This window comes from Thunnus albacares, chromosome 15 (assembly GCF_914725855.1).
Source record: "Thunnus albacares chromosome 15, fThuAlb1.1, whole genome shotgun sequence".
NCBI classification, from domain to species: Eukaryota; Metazoa; Chordata; class Actinopteri; order Scombriformes; family Scombridae; genus Thunnus; species Thunnus albacares.
Genome location: NC_058120.1, coordinates 19,754,483 through 19,777,389, shown reverse-complemented (window position 1 = coordinate 19,777,389; position 22,907 = coordinate 19,754,483). Strand labels below are relative to the sequence as shown.

The 22,907-nt window shown below is 38.5% G+C and overlaps 1 protein-coding gene across 1 annotated transcript; it reads left to right on the top strand.

The window, feature by feature from the left end:
• Positions 1-1,381: 1,381 nt before the first annotated feature.
• LOC122998173 (phospholipid phosphatase 2-like) lies at positions 1,382-21,212 on the top strand. The gene is made up of 6 exons (XM_044374911.1): positions 1,382-1,720; positions 16,467-16,618; positions 16,717-16,979; positions 17,310-17,367; positions 18,327-18,503; positions 19,948-21,212. Exons 1-6 carry the CDS (start codon positions 1,660-1,662, stop codon positions 20,095-20,097), a joined length of 861 nt encoding a protein of 286 aa, XP_044230846.1. The 5' UTR covers positions 1,382-1,659; the 3' UTR covers positions 20,098-21,212.
• The last annotated feature ends 1,695 nt before the right edge of the window (positions 21,213-22,907 follow it).

Here is a 22,907-nt window from a genome sequence, read left to right as displayed (position 1 = left end):
GAAAACAGAGATAACATTAAAGTCCCCCTCCACTCAAAAATGTGTTTTTCTTCTTGTTACGTCAGTGTGATGTTGGATGTGCAGAGTGATGTATGTGCAGACTAAGTTTGAAGACTGTTTTCACCAGCATCTGCTGAAGGGGGAAAGTTAAAGTTAAAGGTGTGAACCTATGAGCATGATATGTGACATCACAACTAGTCTGGAAGCTGTGGTCCAGGATGCAAATTATGCAAGTGTTATGTGGAGACTTGAACACATATTTCCTAATTTGGACATGTCTCCTGGAGTTGAGGGTGTTCCCCAGAGATAAAGCTGAGCTACTGACATTGGCAAAGTGCTCCTAAGGGACTCGCTATAACCTGTTGCTCCACTTCTCCTTTCCATAAAATTAGGTTGTAAAAAATAGGCAATAATTGAAAAGTGCAGTGCAATAAACGCCTTTGAAGTTCTTCCCTAAATGTTACACGCCGCACCGTCTCTGTGTTAGCAGTGTATAAATCAGTAGAGGTCTGTCTGCAATGAGGCAATGAGTGAAGTTTTAGCTCAGTAGTCAGCACAGTTGCCTATGATCTGGGAGACTCCGATTCATAGGAACCTCCTTCGTAAGGCAGTTTATTCATGAACACTTATTGTAACACTTTAATTTTCTAAAATTAAAAGCGTAATAAAAACAAAAACAGGATTTTTAAGCCTCTTTCCACTTTTATTCAAATACAAATACAAATAATTTTGCTGCCTCAACAAATATAGATACAAATACAAATACTGGGCTCTCTGCACATCCCTAATATACAGACACATACTCAAGTCAAAATCACAATATACTAAGCCAATGTATCACTTTTATGTCAACATTTTTGACTTCTATGTCAAAATTGTGAGATGCTAAGAATGTCAGAATTATGAGATGGTAAAGCAGTTTGTGTTTAAAATCAAATTTATGGGATTTTAAGTCAAAATTTTGACAAAGTATCTCATAATTTTGAGTTACGATGAGTGTTTTTGCTTGTATAATTCCAAATTTTATCTGTTTTTGCTTTGCCTGGTAAAATGAGCTTCTATGATGTAGAAATAAATACAAAAAGATCTCTCTATCTGAAAAGGAAGAGTCATACATTATGGGTGAGTTACCATTTTGGTAAAACTTTGATCCAAAATCAAGAGAGTTTGCATCATTTTTTAGTCTGATAATACTAGTTTGCACACATTTTGAGAGCTCCACTCTTAAAATTCCCTCCAGACTATCAGTTATGTTTTTACCCAAAAAGTTAACCATGTGATAGAGCCGGAAATTTTTATTTCACTGCTCGGACTCGATTACCCAAATCCAGGCAGGGAAGATAAGGCTGTTGAGGATTTTTTCCTTCAGTCTCCTCCTGTCAGCCCGTATTGGAAGACGCGCCCCCTACACCGTGCGTAAAAGGGGCAGACCCAGACGCAGCAATGCGTCCCCTGCAGCTCACCTGAAACACCACAGCACAAAGAGACAGACAGGTACACAGAGGAGCGGAGCCGGAAGAACGAGCAGGTCGACTTATCCTGATAGTACTTTTCCCATTGTAACTCCAAGCGTTTCTTAGATTACAGCTCCGTCCTGCGCTTTTTTTTTTTTAAACGCGATTTATTTATTCATGAAAGTGAGGCGGCATCGGAGGAAACATGCCAGAGCAAGGAAAGAGGCTGATTCTAATCGTGGTGGATATTCTTTGTGTCTTTGTTGGTGAGTGACTACGATTCTTTTTTTCCTCCTGTTGACAACATGGCTGAAAACATGATTGGTTTCAGGCTCTGCAGCTCATCTGCTGTGCGTTAACTCGTGATTTTATGTGGCTGAATAAAGAAATAGGAAAAGTACTTTCTTGAAGTTTGCACGGTGACGTGTGGGATTGCCCAACAAATATAACACACATGATTTATAGACTTTCACTTGTTGCTTCATGGATCTTTCTGCAAGATTGGAAGACGTTACGAACTGCTGTTTGACTTCATACTCTTGAACTTGCACTATCTTCTGTGTCAAAAAAACATGCACATATAAGTTAGCAGTGATTTTTTTATTCTCAGTAGTACAATTAAACATTGCAAGTCATCATTGTTCCCTATCTTGTTCAAACAAGCCGGAGTCTTTCCCAACACTGAATAAGAATGCTGCTGGGACTTTTTTTTGTTGTTGATCTCTTGCTGTCACTGCAGTGATTTCTTCACCGGAGTCATTCGGGTTAAGATGCTATCTTATCTCACTTTTAGCTTTTCAAAGTAATGATATGCTGATCTGCGATGACATGCTCACAACTTGAATTCCTAGTGTTTTCACTGCCCACAGGTTGGCGTGTTAGACCACTAAGTGCAGCATGGCTGTGAGTGTGTGCACCCATACCTGTCTCCCGCCCCTCTGTGGACACATTCATACTTTTTTTTTTGTTTTTTTGTTGCATATTTATCTTCCTGCACCCTGTGGCCTTTTTCTTTTTTAAAGTTGGGGTTAGGAGGAAGAGCAAAGATCATTGTTAATGAATCTTTCTCTGTGTGACATTTAAAATCCTGTTTTGGAAAATCTAGACCCTTTTGTGTGTGTGAATGCTGTACAGTGAACAAAACAGCTTGTTGTGACTTGCCCTGGACTCCGGGGACTACAAAAAGCCATTAGTCGAACAGATTTGACATCTTCCAGCTGTTTGTGTCACATCTGATAGGAAGAGGCTGTAGTTAGTTGAGGCGCTGAAAGAAGGGAGAAGTTGTCAAGTTGTTTTATGCAGTCTTGTGGTTATTCTGAGGTGTTTTTTCTTTCTTTTTCTTTTTTTTTTAGGGTGGAAATATAAGGTTAAAACTAGAAATTGTCTGCAATAGAGTCCCTGTGAAGTCAGCAAGAAATACTGAAGGTTACAGAATTTGTGTGTGTGTGTGTATGTGTGCATCCAGTTGTGGACCCATCTGTTGACTGACAGGGAGGAATGATAATGACCAGTCTGCTATTCAGCCCCCTCTTCACTCAAGATGTATGTTCATGTGTGTGCATACCTCACAAGGTGCACACTGTCAACGCCCTGCGTGTCCATTTTGTGAAGGGGGGAAAAAAAAAGAGTCCAAGCTTTGGAGCTCTGACAAAATCCGTTTACTCTAAGGATTTCTTAGACTTGTTGATCAGCTTATTTAAAAGAAAAAAATCTGTCAAGTTGTCAGTGGGCTGGAAGAGTTAAAGGCGTCTTTTTAATCCTTCCTTCGGTAAACGATTGCTCATGTAGAAGGAACTTGTTCAACATCACAGCTTTTTTTTTATTATTGTGAAATCAGAGATGTGATGTATCATTACCAAGTGATGAGTCATGATTTGTTAACTGAAGATTTCCCCATATCGAGTGAGAAAGTGTGACGGATGATTTAATGCTGTGTGTATAGTTAGTCAGAAGCCTTTTGAAAAATGAAACCATTTACGGTCTGATTCATTTTTATAACTTACAGGTGGGTGACAATGATACAATCTGTGGCGGTATCCTGATAGTAATCTATATCATTTCTGTTAAATCCAATTGAGAAGCTGTTTATAGACTAAAAAAAATCAGCACTGACAAACTGAAATATTGTCATATTTTAAACAAATGTCTTATAATATAACGATATGTAGGATCACAATTGGTGCTCTAGGTCAGTGGTTCCCAACCTGTTTTTGCTTGTGACCCCTTTTAATATGAAGCAAAATCTCTCTGTGACCCCATTTCATAGGCTGCGTGCCTAACAGTTGTGAGAGCTACAGTCAGTTTGATTTTTCTCTGCTTGGGTTGTTTCATTTGAATAATGTTTATTAAGTTTGAGGAGGTCAAACTATCCAGTAACTCACAAGAAAGAACAAGATTTAATGTTCAGTTTTACTTCTACTCGGCGACACAACAAGCATGAGACTGACAAACTTACAAAAATGAATCTTTTTCGCATCTTTCAACTGTTGCTAAAAAAGTCCATATTAAAGGAGGGTCTTGATATAGAATCAGTTGTAAAAGAACTCAGCTTGATTATATCTTTTATTTTAATTTTTCGACCACTCTACAGCCAAAATTCACAAAGCTAATGTCACAACTGTGACTGCATGGCTTTAAAATAGACAACTCGTTAGAGGTGTTGAGGATATATAGTCAGTTAGTTTTGTTTTTCTGTGAGTTTATTTGTTTTGACTTTATTTTTTGTGTATTTATTCATCTTATTTTCATCTTTTGATTTGTATAACCACTGTGTTGTTGTGATTACTTAAGAAAACTAAATAAAATATGATTTTTTAAAAAAAAAGGAAGAAGAAGAAGAAAAGCAAAGATGTTAGAAAAGTTGAAAAAAGTAAACACAACGTCTCCATCAGAATTTCATTTTTTCTTAATTTTTACCCAGGCGATCATCTCATGATCTACTAAGTTTATCTCGCGATCGCTGCTTTAGGTGACACTTTTTTGAAATCATTTGTGATATGATTTAACATCACACATGTTGACCAAACGAGTCAAATGATTCACTGTCCTTTTGTATCCAGATCAGAGCCCGATCGATATATCGGTCAGCTGATATTATCGACCGATATCGGCCTATCACAGATATATCGGTATCACTGTATGTGTTGTCCAGTATGGGCCAATATTTTTTAAAGTGATATAGGCAGCATTTTACATATATTTGATCCTTTTTCTTAATTCAAGTTTAATATATACGTACGTGAGGTTGTTTTTGTTCTGTTTTTTATTTATAGTTATTGATAATCATTAAATTCGCTGTGAAGTTTACTGTTTCATTGCAGTGTGATGTCATTTTACCACCATGATGCCTCCGTTACGTATCTTTGTCACATGTGTTTGATAACCATATTTGAGTGATCACTGCAAAAAATGCGTGTTTATGTATATATTGTGTGTATATATAAGATTATTGGCCGATTATATTGATTTTATATTAAAAAAAATTTTTACTCCCTAATATTGATGGTCGGTAGTGTAATGGTAGTAGAGTTAGTCTGGGGGGTCTGGGAGAAAATTTGAAGCCTGACTTTTAATCCCGAGAAGTGTATCATGCCCCAAAACCCCTGGATGCTACATTTCCCATAATGTGACTGATGGTGTCTTTCAGTAGACCCTCCTACCCTGGTAAATGTCCACGTCTTTCGAACTATACAGCCACATTTTTAACGCAGGCTTTCCGTTATGAATTTCAATCTGAAATAACTCTGACGACTGAATTATTTTCTCAAAATCTCTCTAAAATTGGTGCTCGAGTCCCCCTTTTTAAAAAAAACTTTTTGAAAAAAAACTTTTAACATATCTTTATTATAAAATCCTAGATGATACTGAAATATTATCAATATTATATTGATTTATTATCCAGCAAGATGTCATTGTATCTTCATTTTTCCACCCTCTTTGTGCTTGTATTGTCTCCTGTGAGGGCTGCTGTTGATCTGTGTGGAGAGTAAACTATCATCAGTTTGATCCCCCCTCATTTAGAAAAGTTTTCTGGAAACCGTGTGTGTGTGTGTGTGTGTGTCTGTGTACATGTGTGTGAGAGTGAGTGAGTGATATGGCTGGAATGTGCTGAATGTCCAGATTGTAACTGATCTCTGAATCTGCTCAGTGTTTTATTTCTCCCTCTTCCCCTCTGCAGTCAAACATCCATCCTGCCATTATTTGTTACCACTGCAGATAGCAGATTAGTAGATGTTAACCCAACTTGCAACACACACATACACACACACACAGATGTCTCCTCAGCAGAGGGATGTTACACTCTGAGTTCAAATACATGCTACAGTTTCATTTTGCATCAGTCAAATTATCAGGAATGTTAAAATTATCATTTATGAGAACAGATTGCTCTGTTTTATGTAACTGCTTTGTTATTTATATCTCTTTTTGTTTCACTTTACCCTCCAGTCTCCATCTTTTTCTTTTTCTTTGTCATCCATGGAGTGGACACAAAAAGCAACAACAGTTAAAGTGAATAAAATATGTTGTGAATCTGGTCTTGTCATGTGATTTGTCCTGTTTGACCATCACCCTCTTGTTTAGAAACCTGTTTTCAGTTGTTTACCACGTAAAGCCGAGCAAATCCATCTGAAGAAGCTGTTTGAACTCATTGCTCTCGGCTGTAATGCTGTTTAAATGCTGTTTGTCCCATTTTTAATGGTGTTTGTACATTTTGAGACAATGAAGAGCTGTAGTCTTTCTGTCAACAAGAACGAGCCCAGCTGTTACAGAGCTTGCTGGTATCGTAGTTACACCATCGCTGTTTATTTACTTTTTATGACTCTAGTTATTCCTTTTTTGTGTTTATGCAAGTACTTTGGTCTGTGCCAGGGTCAAAAGAGGGTTTGATAATGATGCGAATAGTTCTCACACAAAGCAGCAGATTGAGATAAATTTGAGTCGTGTCAGAGGTGAGAGAAGTCGATGTCTTTAAAACTGTTGCTTCATTATCTGGTCTGTGACCGCAAATCATTTTGTCCCTAAGTTTGGTGTCAGGAGCCAAACTCTTTCAGGACAGTAACCCCCTAAAACCTAAAGGCAAATAACAGTCATTCTGAAAATTCAGTTCAGTAACTGTTTAGTGAACGTGTTTGACTCACTTTCACATACTTATATTGACACTCTGAGAGTATAGGCTGTAATATCACATCAGTATTTAATCAATAAGAAAGTCTGTAATGCAAAACATGGAGCCACTTTTAACCTTCAAGCCTTTTAACATTCAACATCAATTTTAGCACTAATAACTTATGGGGGAGGAGGTTCACATAATTAAAATTTTTACCTCCCATTTTTTTAAATTTCATGACCAGAGAAGGAAGCAACGAAGAAACCATGATGTATTTCTTTGTAAAACAGAGACAGTTAAAATACGTCTGTTAATGTAAACCAGTGTAAACGAAAGAGGAAGAAAATGGTTTATGAAACGGAAGGATGAGAGATGTTTCAAATTCCAGTGAATTTCTACGTAAACCTACTGGTAGGCCATGAGGAGAACACTAAAGATACAGTTTTCCCAAGTGGAAAGAAAAAAAGTGTTGCATTTATAAATTTAGTTGCATGTATTTGATCATATAGATGTATATCAGGCTGCAACTGACGATTATCATCATTATCAGTCATTTTCTTGGTTAATCAAGTAATCATTTGGTCTAAAGACGTCAATAAATACCAAAAACAGCTTGTCACAAGTTCCTAGAGCCCAAAGTGACGTCTTCGCTGTCTAATATCTTAAAGTATTCAGTTTATTATAGAAGACTTAACATTAAATTAATTGTTTTAGGTGAGAATCAGCACTAAGGAAATGAAAGTGTTTGTGAGCAACACTCATGCAAACTTATGATTTTACTGAAGAATTCGAAGAGTTTTGCTGCAGAGGCGACACAGCGAGTGACTAGAAACAGCTGTTGTTGTTGTTGTTTGTCTCTGGAAAATGTTATTTATGTGCCGTTTTAACAATTAGTGACGTGTTTAAGACGCTCCTCCATCTGTTTTATTGAGACACACACACACACACACATGAAACACACAGTATCTGCTTCTGCCAAATATGTGTCAGAGTAAAGTGGGTAGTATTGACTTTTGCTCTCTGACATTCCTGTGTGAAAATGAAAGAGAGATGTTAAAGAGAAAGTGTGTGTGTCTGTGTGTGCAGTTTGGGCTTGTAAAACACAGTATTATAAGAAATGTTACTGTACATAGACTCTGTGTGTGCGTGTGTGTAGTTAAATACACGCTCTTTGGTGGTTTCAGAAGGCCTCTCAGTACTGTGGTGGTTTTAATGCGAGAATGTGAGAGAGGAGAATTATTTCTGTTTTCTTTGACTTTGGTTAAAGGTCACTGTCAGTTTCAGCATTACCTCGCTCACACTCCCGTGAGATATGCGCCTCCAAGGTCTGCAGGATTGATTGTTCAGAAAATCTAATTGTTGATGGTTCAAATAATACAAATCATAGAGAGCAAATGCCTCCACCAAAGCTGCACAAATGCAATTTCTTCTAAATGCAATTTTCATAATAGAAAATGGTTGGAAATTGTTAGATACAATGAAGAGATACATGTGCCAGATTTCTCATTCTTTCAGTTTTCATTCAAGTGCAGTTTTTCATGAAAGACCAAAACAGAAAACTTCACAACAATGAAAGATAAAAGATGTATTCATACAGAAGGACAGGTTCACAATTTCTCAAGCGTGTCTTAAAACATCAGTCAGGTGCCCAAATGAACATTGAAAGGGGTTTTTCCTTCTTCGTACTGGCTGTTAAAAGATCCCCTTCAGATGCGCTTTAAAAGTAAGTGATGGGGGCCAAAATCCACAGTGTATCCAAACAGTCATTTTGTGCAAAAATGCAAAGTTTACAGAAGATTATATGTGGCTTCAGCAGTCTGAGTTAGTCATATCAAGTGGATATCTGCCACATTTACAGTCCTTTTTAGCATCAAATTCCCCCTTTGTGTTTCCCTGTTGAGCTGCGGTGCAAGAAGAGTAACAAAAAGAGGGACTTTGGCACTAAAAAGACTGTAACGTTGAAAGATTTGACTCATTTGGACAACTGAAGCTTCATATTAGCTTCAGATAAACTTCTAAATCCATTGTTTCACAGAGGGAGGCCCCATCACTTACATTGTCAGTGCATTATGAAAGGATGTTCTAATGGTCAGCATGAACAGGAGGAATGATTATGGTAAGAAAAACCTACAGTCGTGAAGGAAATGTGAACACTTTGTTGAAATATATGAATGCTGAGGTGATAAGTGTATGCGAGAATTGACTCTTTTTCTTTGGAACTGGATCTTTGGGGGTTTCAATTCCCTGCACCACAGGAGAGACTAAGCAAGTGGTGTGTGCGTGTTGCCTTCTACTCAGGAAAAACCTATTTCAACATTCATTTGAGCACCTGACTGTTGTTTTAAGACGGACTTGAAAAAAATGTCAACCCATCCTTTAAGGTTGCACAGGTTCTGCTAGTGGAAAAAGTAAACTTCAAGTGTTCTGACTGAGGTTTCAGTGCATCGTGATAAATGTAATTATGCCATAGGTACTTTTTGTGCACATCTTTATTTCCTCGTAAGCTGACTGAAAATCAGAGAGCCTCAGGATTTTGTCTCTGAAAGTTAAATGAGACTGAACTCATGAAGTGAAAGAGGCTGGTTCGTTCGTGACCAGAAGCCGATGTTTCCTGTTCCTCACAGAAAACGAACGGGAAGCGAAATAAGGTCAGATTGAAAGCTTTACTACACACAGTGGTTCTGGGGTTCACCAGTGTTGTAGTAAAACACACTGGTGAACACCAGAACAACCTTCAGTATGTTAGCTGAGTGATTCATTGGGTGACCTCAACTTAGAGAGTATTAGATTTGCTCTAAAGGATAATCTCAAGAATTTTTTGACAAATCTGATTCCCCCTCATTGCTCATCTGCAAGAGGACCAACCATGTTCTTCATCAGTTTCATATCCTCATCAATTCATGAACTGATAACTCATTGAAAATTTGTCTTGAGTAAGGTAGGGCTGTGGGCTTTCTTTCTATCTTTTTTATGTCTTTTTCTCTTTCTGACTTTCTTTCTATCTATCCTTTCTTTCAATCTTTTGTTCTTTCTTTCAATCACTTTCTATCCATCCTTTCTTTCTTTCTGTTTCTTTCTGTCTTCCTTTCTTTCTTTCTGTCTTCCTTTCTATCTTTCTTTCTCTTTCTTTCTATCTTTTCTTTCTTTCGATCCTTTTGTGGATTCACAATAATCTGAACAATAACAGAGCTTCAATAAAATACAAACATGCGTTCATAACAGGGCACAATCCAACACAAAAAGTCTGCAGTGTTGTTGTTGTTTAAAGTAGTGATGCTCTGCTTTCTCATACAACAAGTGTTTTTCTACTTAAATACAGCGGATATACCAAGAAAAAGCTTTTTTATCACCCAGTGTCGTTTAGGACTTTCCCAGGAAAAATCCCCGGCCTAACAGGAAGCAAAGCACTTTCTTTCCACCAACAGTTTGCCTGGACTCAGTAGGAGATTAACCCTTCCAAAAAATTGATGAACAATGATAGCCACTATTACAGACAAAAAAAACCAACTCAAAACCCCAGAAACTTCATCATTAAAATCCAAAGCACTACACACAATGTTTGCCAGGCAATTTCTGGGAAAGACAGAGCAAAGAAGTTGGCAAAATACACAAAAGAAGGGTCTTTTAAACAAGTTAAATATTGGTTTTCTGAGCGCTGAGCCGCTGCTGCAACACCCCAGTGTGACGTGGAACGCCGGTTGCAAATCCTTGTGAGCTAACAGACCGTGAGGTCGCCCAGCACAGCACTCACAGTCGTCTGTTGAGATTCAGCAGACCTCAAGCAAATGTTTGCATCCAACACCGTTACCTGTTACTGGTTCTGTTCCCTGTAAATGTCTCAATTATTCAGCCCTCAAGATGAGTGGCCGAGGCCCACTGTTGGCCTCAGCCACTCATCTTAAGGGCTGAATAACAGGAACACTTCCCACTTCCCGCTGGGTCAGAGGTCAAGGGGAAGTTGTACTTGTGTCTGATCCCAAATTCCATCATGTTTATTTTCTCAAAGTGGAATCAGGGGTGCGTTCTTGCCAGGAGAGATTGTGAAAGCGTAAAACAATACTTTCTCTTCTTCCTTTTTTTTTTTTTTTTTTCTCTTTTCAAATCTCTCCCGTGGACGTTTTTGTTACTGAAGACAAAAAGTCAGCAGAAACTTTTTTTGTGTGTGTGTGCGTGTCTTGCTTGTCTCTTTTTAGATGAGTTTGGAGCCAATTTCTTCATTGTTTGCAGCTGTAAAAGTTCACGGAGAAAGTATAAATCAAACAAAAACTCAACAGCTTCATGTAAGATGTCAGAGTAGGATGAAATAGTGGACACTTATTTACTGCAGTACAACCAAATATCCTGCAACAGGTATTAGGACTAAAATGTGCTCATGAGGTCAAAGTACACTAGACTACGGTTAGGTTAGATTTTAGCTTTTCTTTCAAGTAAATTATGGGAAATTCCAGATCAGGTAAAGAATGAAAGGAAGGATCTGATGACTGCAAGGAGGAAGGAAAGAACAGAAGGAAAGTCAGTAAGTGTTGTACAGGCTGAAAATATTCTCTAAAACATTTTGCAGACACAAAACTTTACATTTTTAGAAAATCTCATGTTTGGGAAAGTTGTTTGGAAAGAAACCACACGAACAACAGGTTAGCTATCTGGCTAGCGCTTCGGTGCAGGATCTCCACTGGTTGCCTGGCTGTTGTTTGGCCAAGAAATCAATCATTTTACAGCAACTTCCTCCCCCTAAAACCACAAATTGTCAGTTTTATGTTTCAGTTTAGTCAAACAAACAAGATGTTCATCGGTTAGTTTTAGAGGTGCTGGTCGGCACCGTGGACAGAGCCATGCTAGCTGTTTCCGGTCTTCATTGCAAAGCTAAGCTAATCGCTTCCTGGCTCCAGCTCATTAAGGTGATAACAATCTTCTCCTTTAATTCTCAGAAAAGGAAGAAAATTTTCCAAAATGGTGAACTATTCCAGTAATTCCTACTACTATTCCTTTTACAATCTCAGTATTACTATTACAGTAATTCACTAAATGTACTTCCTTCTAAACTCAGTTACATTTCCTCCTACTTATTTATTAGTTATTCTTACTTACTTTACTTATTTATTTATCTACTGTATATGTTTCCATATTTACTCTTTTCTTATGACAGACTGTATATTGAAAACTTAAAAGATTTTTTAAATTTTTTTAAAGTATGTCTCCAATAATGGCAAGCTCTGTTGTACTTATCGCCGCTTTCTTTTGATTTAAAATTTGTTTGATCTGGAAACATGTTGCCAAAGAATAAGATGACATACATAACATAACATAGCTATACATCGAATTAATACATTTAAAAAGTAGTAATAATCAGTATGTAGAAAGAAACAGTTATCGAGAACACTTTAATAAAGTGACATTCAGAGAGAGAAGGAAGTAAAATTCTCTATCACAATATATAAAACTAAACAAGAAAGAAAACTTGCTTCATGAGAAATAATTATATTACATTTTCCTGCTAGTTCTGCCACATGAATGATCTGATTAAGAGTTTCAATGAGCTCTGGAAGTTTTGGGGTAAATTCAGGGAGAGTTACGGACTCCTCTCCCTTTCCCCCAAGCTCAACCAGGCCTCTGGTAGTGGAGACCACCCCACCAGCACGGGCCTATAAAAACATACCAGGCCTTCTGGAATAATAGAGCAGATAAAAACAGCCCGTCCAACTCAGATAATAGGAGCTCTCCATGGGCTGGCCTCCCAGAGACTGCTGGAGCATGTTTGATACGAAGGGGAATCGACTTCCTCACTGATTCTGTTGTTAAATAAGCTTAGCAGTGGTTATTGTGTGTGTGTTTGAAAGGCCATTGCCCAACTCTGTCCACTCACATCTCCACCCTGGCAGTGTGTAGCCACCAGAGACTTCTGTCAAACAAGCAGTCTCTTATCTAAATGTTATCCTTGCACCCTGCAGAGTAAACAATGGTTGGGCCTCAGTTCAAAGAGGAGCTAAGAGCACGCTCGACCTGCTGCAATAATGAACTCTGAGATGTGAAGAGTAAAAAGGGAGGCTTCCTTTTCAGGAAAATAAATTATCTTAAATGAGGTAACTGCTTGTCATTAAAGATAATTGGTGGCATTTGAGCAGAAAAAAGGAACAAATATCACATTAGGTATTGTAGATTGTCTTCCTTACTGTTACAAGAGGCAAAGTACTGCATGCGTCTTGTGTTCTGTAGTGACATAAACTAGTGGGTGTGGCAGACTGATACGTGCTTAAAGAGACAGTCAATGGAAAAAAAGAAAAACACAACTGTAAAATGTAACTATGGCCCCAAAGTGACTGTCTATTGTAAGGTTTTTGAATTGGTTATATTAATCGTTAATATTTTCAGATGTGTTTCCTTGTACAGTTCAGGCTTCATAGACAAAATCAACTGTTGCTTTGTAAATATGCATATAACCTCTATTCTGTATTGACTTTTTCCTTCGGTAGTCTCCAGCACTGTCTAGTTTGCATTATTATGAGCTAGTTTTCCTAACTTGTAGATTAAAGGTACCCTATGAAGTTTTTTGTTTTTTTTTAACAATAAAAAAAGTCCTTCTTTCTCACCAAAATATATTGTGTGTGTGTGTGTGTGTGTGTGTGTGTGAGAGACGCTTAACAAACATGTTGAGTTCATATTTCTTCCTCATAAAACATTAGCAAAGCTGATCTGTTTTTAAAATCTTGCGACCTGTATTGTTTACATCCGTGTCTGCTAGCTTGCAGTCTTATTCTTCCCTGCCTTTCCTAACTTGTTGCTGCAGTTTTTGGCACATTATCATCACCGACCAGTTGATCTGTGGAATAGCTTAAACCTGGAGGCAGGAATGTATATCATGCTGCATGTGCACACATGCGGTACATGAGGTACAAAGAAAACGGGGACCCGCCCATCAAAACAATGTTTCATAGCGCTACTAGTGGTCATAAACTCCACAGGGTATCTTTAAGAATATTTTTCATCATGTCTCTGTTGTTTTGTTTCAGGTCTACGACTAGCCTTAATCACTTCATGGCCCATAAAATGTAGAGGTTTCTGACCTTTTAACACTGCCTGAGAGTTAGATTGGTTGAAATATGTTGCATGTCTTGCTTCTCCAAAGGTATACAATCTTTGTTTCCCCTTTTTAGATGCTTTGCACCTTTAAACTCCTTAACGGGAACATAACATGCTTTTTGTTTTTTGTTTCTTATACTGATATAATGTTGGATATCTATGTTAAACATAGTCAAAGTTCCAAAACTTGAGGTGAATGTATGTAAAAATGCTCCCTGAAAGCCGAAAGCCCAGACTCAGCCTACTCTGAACGCTTCGTTTGCAATGTTACCTCTACTTCCTCCTCATGATGACGTCTGGTTGTTGGCGCATGCCCACAAATTGCCATCCGTTCTTTAGCCTTTGGTGCCAAGTTTGTTAAGGTTTTTCACGTTGTCCACTCACATATTTCAGATCGGAATCGGGCTCGAACATGTGCGGATGTATTTGAGTTTATATTTCGAGTAAAGAGTGAGAACAAGAAGCAAAATCGGATTACTACTGTTTGTTCACGTAGCCTCCGGAGCTGATGGAAGTCAGCTTCCGGGAACTGACCAATCAGAACAGAGTGGGCTCATTGGGAATGGGGGCCTTAAAGAGACAGGAGCTAAAACAGCCTGTTTCAGACGGAGGCTGAACTGAGGGGCTGCATAAAGGGTCAGTGTAAGTTAAATAAGCAGTTTTTTAAACTATAATTCATGCAAAAATATTCCAGTAGAGCCCCTGAATATAAATATAGACCTGGAAATGTGCATGTTATGTCTTCTTTAAGGACATTTTTCAATGTGTCTCCAGTCTACGACTAGGCTTAATAACTTCTTACCCCATATAGTGTGGAGGATTCTGCCCTTTAATACTGCCTGAGGGTTAGATGGGTTGAAATAAGTTGCATGTTTTGTTTGGCAGCTCTTAAATTGTTTAAATTCTGCTGGTCCCACAGTACACCTTTTACAAGCTCATGGTGTGTCAGCAGACATTGTATAAACTCAGAGAGCTTTGTTTTGAATTCATTTTGAAATCCCAAAGTTGCTGAAGACACTAAGGCTGAGTTTTGGAGTAACGTGTGGGTTTCAGTATTTCACAAAGTATAAGATGCCTTCAGTGAAGTGTTAAAACATGCATATAGAACATGCATTTATTTTCATGCAGCATCTACCAGTTTTATCCTTCCATAGTTTCATATTTAAACTTCCTCCTGCATTCATAAAAGCTACGTTTATTCACACTTTCTTATGCTTACAGTGTGCTATGTTGTTGCATGTAGAATGACGCAGAAGAGAGGAAACTTTAGCTGTAAAGGTTCACACCTGTCATGCTGCCACAGTGTGTATGATCTCAGACTTAATTCACACTCTTGACCAGGAGACATCCACATATGTGTGCATGACATCATGTTGACATTACATCCCCAAAATTATATATCTGGAACATGTTTTCCTTTTGTGTATTTATGTGTCTTCATGTGAGTTCATCTAGTCCTGCCTGGCGGAGTCACATACTCTGGAGGAAGGAAGCAATCTGTTAGTGGAGAGCCACTCTACGACATTACCCAATAAATATACAGCTCGGGCTTAAGACAACAAACTCCATCCATTCCTCTCTCTTATTAGCTTCAGCAGTCCAGCAAGAAGTTCTTGAAAACAGGAAAACTATTTAAGGGCTGTAGTGCAGAAAGTTCCTGACATCACGCATCCCTGTAGATTGGACTATTGTCCTGCTCAGATTTAAGAGACAGGTTTATGTCCTTTCGCTGCTTCTGTGCCACTCAAAGTCTTTTGTTTGCACTCATAGAGAAACTGTCAAACCAAATTTCTCTGTCTGTCGTACACACAAAGATGAATACATGTATTTTTAAACATCTGTAGGTTATAGACCAGTTTTTATCTGTCAGGGGTGAGCGTATGTTTGCATTCGGGGCTGCACATGTCTCTTTAGGTATGTGAGTGTGTGTCCAGTCTTCAGATCCCAGGCCCTCGACTGTGTAAACGGTGCCCCGATGTGAAAGGTCAGGGCTGTTCTGCACAGTGTGTATCCATGGCGACAGGCAGTTCCTCTGTTGAGAGTTAATGCGACCTGCAGAGGTGAAGCTGTTGCCACTGAACTCCTGCTGATGACAAATTCATTTACTCGGCAGAGCTGGAACTTCTGCCCGCAGCCAAAGGATTAGTACGTCAGTGTGTTCTTAGCTGTTTCCTGAGCTGCGCTTCATTGTGTTGTGGTTCACTTGTCAACACAAAGCTGAAGGGTCTAAGCTGCTCTCAGGATGGACTTCTAGCTCTTAAAATACAGTTTGTGTACTGCAAAGACTACAATATGGCTGTTTTAATGCCTGCATTCACTTAGCAGTTACAAGTAGCTCTACTAAGGTCTTCTGCTTCAAATAATCTTTCTAACAAATGCTTTTTATAATATGTGAATATATTTTTATATGTGCAAAAAAACAAGAACAGAAAACCACTCTAGTAATGTCACTATCTACACCATCTTACAGTCACCTCTAATTTCTTGAGTACTATTGTTGATTTATATCTTTTCTGCATCAGTTTCTCTTTTGTTACGTTTGTGTTTTCGGTGTAGGCCATAGTGCTTAAAAGAAGTTTCTTTTTTTAAATATGATCTCATAATTACCTGCAGGATATTGTTTGTGATCTTTTAGTCAGGCTATCTCAAAAATTTCACAAAGTCCAATGAGATTTGGTGGAAAAAGCGATTAGTCTTGGAGATCATTAACACCACAAGATAGGGCACGTTAAAACATTTTCAAATTTTTTTTTATCACTTGCCGCACCTACTTGGATGGAAAAAAAACTGGCACATGTATCTTATTATTGTCGTCTCTCGCCCTCCAGCGGCTCTGCCCTCAGCCATCCTGACGCTGATGTTCAGCCCGTACCAGCGAGGAATCTACTGTGATGACAAGAGCATCAGTTATCCCTACAGGAGAGACACCATCTCCCACGGAGCCATGGCTGCCGTCACCATCATCTGCTCCATAGTCATTGTGAGTAAAACTGACCAAGAAGATATCTTTCTGTTTAAATGTTTCACTGCAGATCGTTAACAGCGATATTTGCTCTTCTTTTCCTGTTCACTCCACAGATCACTACAGGAGAGGCCTACCTGGTGCACACCAAACGTCTGCACTCCAACTCCCAGTTCAACCAGTACCTGTCAGCTCTCTACAAGGTAGTGGGCACCTTCCTGTTTGGAGGAGCCGTCAGCCAGTCGCTGACCGACCTAGCCAAGTTCACCATAGGTCGTCCCCGCCCAAACTTCTTATCCGTGTGCGCTCCAGTCGTCTGTAACGGATACATGCTGCAGATCAACTGTACGGGCAACATGCGCAACGTGACTGAATCCAGGTGCGGTAACTCAGTGCTCCGCCTCTCTCTCACTGTCTCTAATAATACAAATGTACACTGAAACATGCAACAATGACAACTGTAATGTTTACGTAACATTGAATTAGATATTCAACCGGAATTAATTATGTTATAGTGTAGTATTGTCTTGTTTTGTCATAAATATGTACTTCAGTAAAAGGTATAATATGCATCTCACTGTAGTAAACTGACAACAAATTAATCCTTCTTTCTCACATCATTGCGTCTTTGGTTGAAATTCTCTTTAAAAAAAAAAAAAAAAGTGAGTAAACACAGTCATTTTTCCTCTGCTTCTGTTTTGTTCCTCAGGTTGTCGTTCTACTCCGGCCACTCATCCTTTGGGATGTACTGCATGCTTTTTCTGTCGGTGAGTGTGCCTCCGTTTGCGTGTGACTCTGCATCTGTGAAATGTCTGTTTACCGATAACACACACAAGTGACTCATAACAGGAGGAGGTGGTCGACAAAGACGCACAGCTGAAGTTTAAAAAACATCATTGTTGTAATACTACACACTGCACAATAGCCGGAAAGATGACAGATGCAATGGTTCATCTTTTTGTCAGTGTTAAGAAGTGAGATGTTGAAAGTCTCTTTGAGCTGCTAAAGCATTTGTCACATTAACAGCTCCATGCAGCGCCGCTGTACAGGAATCTGTCCGTCAGAAGTCAACAAAACTACATATTCTCATGGCAATTAGTATAATTGCTCACAAAAAGCAGACATTTTCATATCAGAACCAATAAAAGTGATGGTGATAAGAATACAACAGTTAGAGATATTTATCAGATAACTATAATACATGTGTTTATGTTTAAAATGACCATTTTTGAAAGAGTTTTGGAAGAGTACTGAGTTAAACATCAGTGGCTTTTGTGGGATTTGTGGCTTTAATCTCTTTGCCTTAATCTTTTCTCTCATAATGTTATAATTTAACTAATGTCAAACTTTTTTATGCATCTCTAATCCTTTTTGGTGAAAAGTTATTTTGGTTTATTTTAGGGTAAATTATACTTATAATTTATACAGTTATTGGCTAAGGAAAGGGTTTCAGATGGTTAACTGTAAAAAAACAAACCTTATAGCGTCCATGTTTCTGTACATGTTCAAACTAGTACAGAAATCTATTTTTGTACAAATAAATATGATTAGATGTTAAAGCAGAGGCTCATTAAAAACCTAAATTATGTTTGAAATATAGACCTGTTTACATGAAACTCCTAAACTCCTTAAAAGTGTTTCTTTGCTGACTCCTCTCCTGACTTATCCATATACTGTATGCAACCAGTTGAATTAAATTTTTTTTTTTTTAAATGTGTGTGTATAGCTGTATGTCCAGGCCCGAATGCAAGGGAAGTGGACGCGGCTGGTTCGACCCACCATCCAGTTCTTCCTGGTGGCGTTTTCTCTGTACGTGGGATACACACGCGTGTCTGACTACAAACACCACTGGAGCGATGTGCTGGTGGGACTGCTGCAGGGAGCCCTCATCGCTGTGCTCACTGTAAGTATAATAGTGTATTGTACAATCAAGATGGGCTAAAGGTTCGTCTGTTATAAAGCTCCTACTGTGTATGCAGGATGTTTACGTGATTCATCCCACATTACCTCCCTTCCCTCAGAGAAGCTGAAGTCTAATATGACATTGCTCCTTCTCCCTTTCAAGTGAAACAGTGTAGCCCAACAAAGACCAAAACTTATTGTGCATTTAGACAATCTTTGCTAACTTGTAAAATCCATAATCAAGTTTACCAGCAGGAAGTTGTCCTTGAACAGCCAACAAAGTAGCTCATATCCGTAGGAATTCCTAAGTACATGATTTGCCACTGAGTTAAGCATGTTTTATTGCTCGTTACATGATGATTTAAGGGCTAAACTATTTAGTAAAATGTTTGAGTTTTCCTGGATTAATGATTATAGGAGACTTGAGCTGTGTTTCAGGAAAGGAACCTTTTGTTTGGCTGATTTTATCTGTAGAGCTTGATACGGAAGACAAAGTGTTTAGTTTGCAACGTAACGTAAGAAGCTTTTTTTGTCTTGTCTATGTTGGACAAATGTTTCACCACTTTGGTGTCTCATAAGTGCATGCGGGCTGAGCACTCATATGTGTATGACACCATAAACGAGTAAATAAACATATGATTGACAACTTACAAACAGTGTTGAAGTTCATTGTAAATATTTCCATTAACGTCCATCAGTCACCTCGTTATTCATTCATATGTCCAGGCTACAAACAAGAACAAACAGTAGAGTTTATGCCTGATTTCATTAGTCACATGATACTTCCTGACTTTATGGTTTGAGAAAGAATGCCTGAACACTTATTAAATATCACCTGGCGTGCAGTAGATTGTGGGATACAGACGGCTGCCAATGATTTTTTTCCCCCCAGGAACTTAATTTGATTTTATGATACAAATTCTGATAGAAAAGGTTGGAGGCTTTAAACTGGACTGGCCTTGTCAGCCTGTCCCTGATGATAAGTTTATTTAAAAACAGAAGTACTTCTAGGATGTACTGACCTGCAATATAGTATTCATTTAAGAAATGTTACCTCACTTAAAATATATGTATTTTAAGTTTTTTTTTTCAGATTACAACTCTAGTTATTTGTGTGTTTGACTTCATTCTGTGGTTTTAGGCAGTTTTTGTGATTTTGTTGTATTAAAGCACCTTATTATGAATACGCAAAGACTGCAAAATAAAGCCTCAAACATTACCAGAGTTGAATCAACACATGAAAGTGTCCACAACAATTAAAAATGATTAAGTTTCAGGGGCTTCTCTGTAGCCCAGTGTAGTCAATGTCCCTGATTTGAATCCAGCAGGAGATGCGTCGTCTCCCTTGCTCTCCTCTCTCTCTACGTCTCCTGCTTTCATTACATAGTATTAGTCGTCACTTTAAATGCTCAGATTTGACGCTCCCTCTTCTTCGGTTCTTTCAGGTCAGATACGTGTCAGACTTCTTCAAGCAGCGCCCTCCGCTCTGCACGCAACCGGACACAGCGGAGAGCGAACACCTTGAGCGCAAACCCAGCCCGCAGCCTCCGGACTCGCAGCACGGAAACCACTACAACTACTCTGGACCTGTATGAGCACATTACAGCACACGATATTCTCTAAACAACGGCTCTGTTACCAAAGGATATGTGACTTATAAAGAAACAAAAAGAAAAAAAAAAAAAAACAACCCACAACGCAGTAACCACTACCAGGACACCAAGATCCAGACTAGACCTGCTCCCCTCAGACTATTTTACAGCTATGAAAACTCCCCTTGGAACAGAAGCTCTGCGGTCTATGTGGCTTTTTAGTTTGGGTGTGTGTAAAATATGCAAAACATGTGTAGTGTGTTGGTATGTCTGACAGTGTGCAATGAATTTTTTATCTTTTTTTTTTTTTCTTGATTCTCTGTTGTGTTTGAATTCGTGCTGTGACTTAACCGAGGAGCGAGCAAAGACTGCTTAAGAGATCTGAAAATTCAAAAACCACCAACCAAAGATTTCTTCTTTCTGTCCTTGAATGACAAAACCTTGGAGGTTGAATGTTTTGTTGCTCTTCGGAGTCCGATAAAACTGTTGCTATTATTCCTACCTACACTGGATCTACATTATATCTGCCTGTCCTTTTGACACTTTTATCATTTTTCTCTGCAGATGTCTCCATATTTTACTGTTTTTAGAAAATGTGCATGTGTAGTGATGGACTGCTCTAACTATATACATTATGTATAGTGCTAACATTTTTATTGTGTATTATAACTACTGTATCTAATAAATTGTGTAGCTTTTAAATAATGTATTACCACTACTTTGCTGTGATGTCACAGTGAAACTTTTTGAGTTGGCAACATCGTTTCTGGACGTTTCCTTATTATTTTTTTTGTGTGTGTATATATATATATATACAGACATTTTTTTGCATTTCAAATCCAAGAAAGGATGAACATGGAAACGGAGAAGTTAACGACGCATATTCATCATCGTCAACACATCAGTTTCCTTGTACCTAAAGTGCTGGTGGAACCACCATTTCACTGTGTGGATGGATGAAGTCTGTCAAGAGCTTAATACACCTTCATGGACCTCTTCCTTCCCTCGTTATAACATGTGTAACCTATTGTGAAACTGCATATAATGTAATCATCCCTTTCCTTCAGTCTGTCTGTTTTTTTTTGTGCAGTTTTCTCCATAAATATTAGCCGGCCAGATATTGTTGTCTACGTGAGTGCTTACTTCTACAACAAATACTTGTTTATTTTTTTTCCAGTTATCATTGAGCTATTTCTCTGCTATGTTCTTTTTGAAAACAGCACACTGACGCAGGGTTCATGTCTGGACCTGCCGCTTGACGGTTGTGGGATTCTTCAGTGCCAGAGAGGAATGATACTGTTCACGTCACAAGGTTTTTTTTTCATTTCCTTGATCAAAGTTGTCACGCTGGATAGATCAGGGAGCTGTGACCTTTTTTTTGTGACAAAAAATGTTTTCTCACTTTGACCCTTATTTATTTATGTGGATGGTTTTTGTTTTGAAATTTCTGCCACCACTCCCACACAGTGGCGGCAGATTGAATTTCATTTTTCGTGCAACGGTGGAAAAAAGTTACCGTTTTTCCAGAGAAAGTTTCTTGTTACTCTGGATAATTGACACACCTTGCTGGCACCAGTCCGATAAATCTGCCAAGTCGATATTCTCTCTGGTAGACAAATTGTGACCATCAGAGAACTGAAATACATCTTGTAACTTTAACTGCACTGTGAGTCCTGCTTAGTTCATATCTTTATCACAGTTTTAAGGATCCTTATTCTTAAGAATATCTAACATAACTGTGGGCGCTTTTCATTGGATCTATTTTTTACCCAAGAAGTGGCCCATCTGGCAAATTATTCAGCAACAAGGACACTGATTCTGGAAAGCGATGTTGAATTTATCAAATGTAGCTTCAGCTCTATGAGAACCACAAACAACTCCTTTCACCTGCAGTGTATTGACGTAATGGCAGTTGCTCTATTTAAGTTAGAAAATACAATTAAGTCTTTTGTAACTTGGATGAAACAAACCAAACCTTCGACGCCCTTAGGTTCATGATTTTCAAGTCATTCTTAAAATAATGGTCCCGTATGAACATTGAAACAGGTTTTGCTCGCTGTAATCATTGCTTCTATTCATACTGACCGGTTAGAAGATCCCCTTCAAACGCGCTCACAATGTAAGTGATGGGGGGGGGGGACAAAATCCACAGTCCTTGTTTTGAGCAAAAATGCATTTAAAAGTTTATCTGAAGATAACGTGAGGTTTCAGCCGCAGTTAGTCACATGAAGTGGATATCTTCCACAATTCCCCCTTTGTGTCTCGGCGGACAGCGTTTTCCTGTTCAGCTGCAGTGGAAGTATAGAAACAAAAAGAGGGCATTTGGCACTAAAATGACACTACCTTTGGAAGATAGACTTGATTTGATTAACTTCAAATAAACTTTAAAATACATTTTTTGGACAGGAGGAGGACTGTGGGTTTCGTTCCGCATCACTTACATTGTAAGTGCATTATGAAGAGATCTTTTAATGTTCAGTATGAACAGGAGGAATGATTATGGCAAGAAAAGCATGTCAGTGTTCGTTTTTGGACTTATATCTGGCAATGTCATGGTTAAGTGTTGAGTCATCCCATGAGAGGTTACTAATATGAAGGGAAGTCTATAATGCTTTTTAGTTTTTAACTAATGACTGAGTGCAATCAAATACATTCCTCAAAACGCCAACTTGTATCTGAGTCAACTAGTAGGAGTACCAAACCTTTAACCACAAATGATTTCATCAAGCTGCTGAGGAAATGAATCAGACTAAACATTTTATCAGGCTCCTGAACGCTACATTTCATGACATCCAAGCTAACGAGCCAGCGTT

Coding starts and splice junctions, on each gene's coding strand:
- LOC122998173 (XM_044374911.1), top strand. CDS start 1,660: ATGCCAGAGCAAGGAAAGAGGCTGATTCTAATCGTGGTGGATATTCTT. Junction 1,721..16,466: donor TATTCTTTGTGTCTTTGTTG/GTGAGTGACTAC, acceptor CTCGCCCTCCAG/CGGCTCTGCCCTCAGCCATC. Junction 17,368..18,326: donor ACTGCATGCTTTTTCTGTCG/GTGAGTGTGCCT, acceptor GTGTGTGTATAG/CTGTATGTCCAGGCCCGAAT.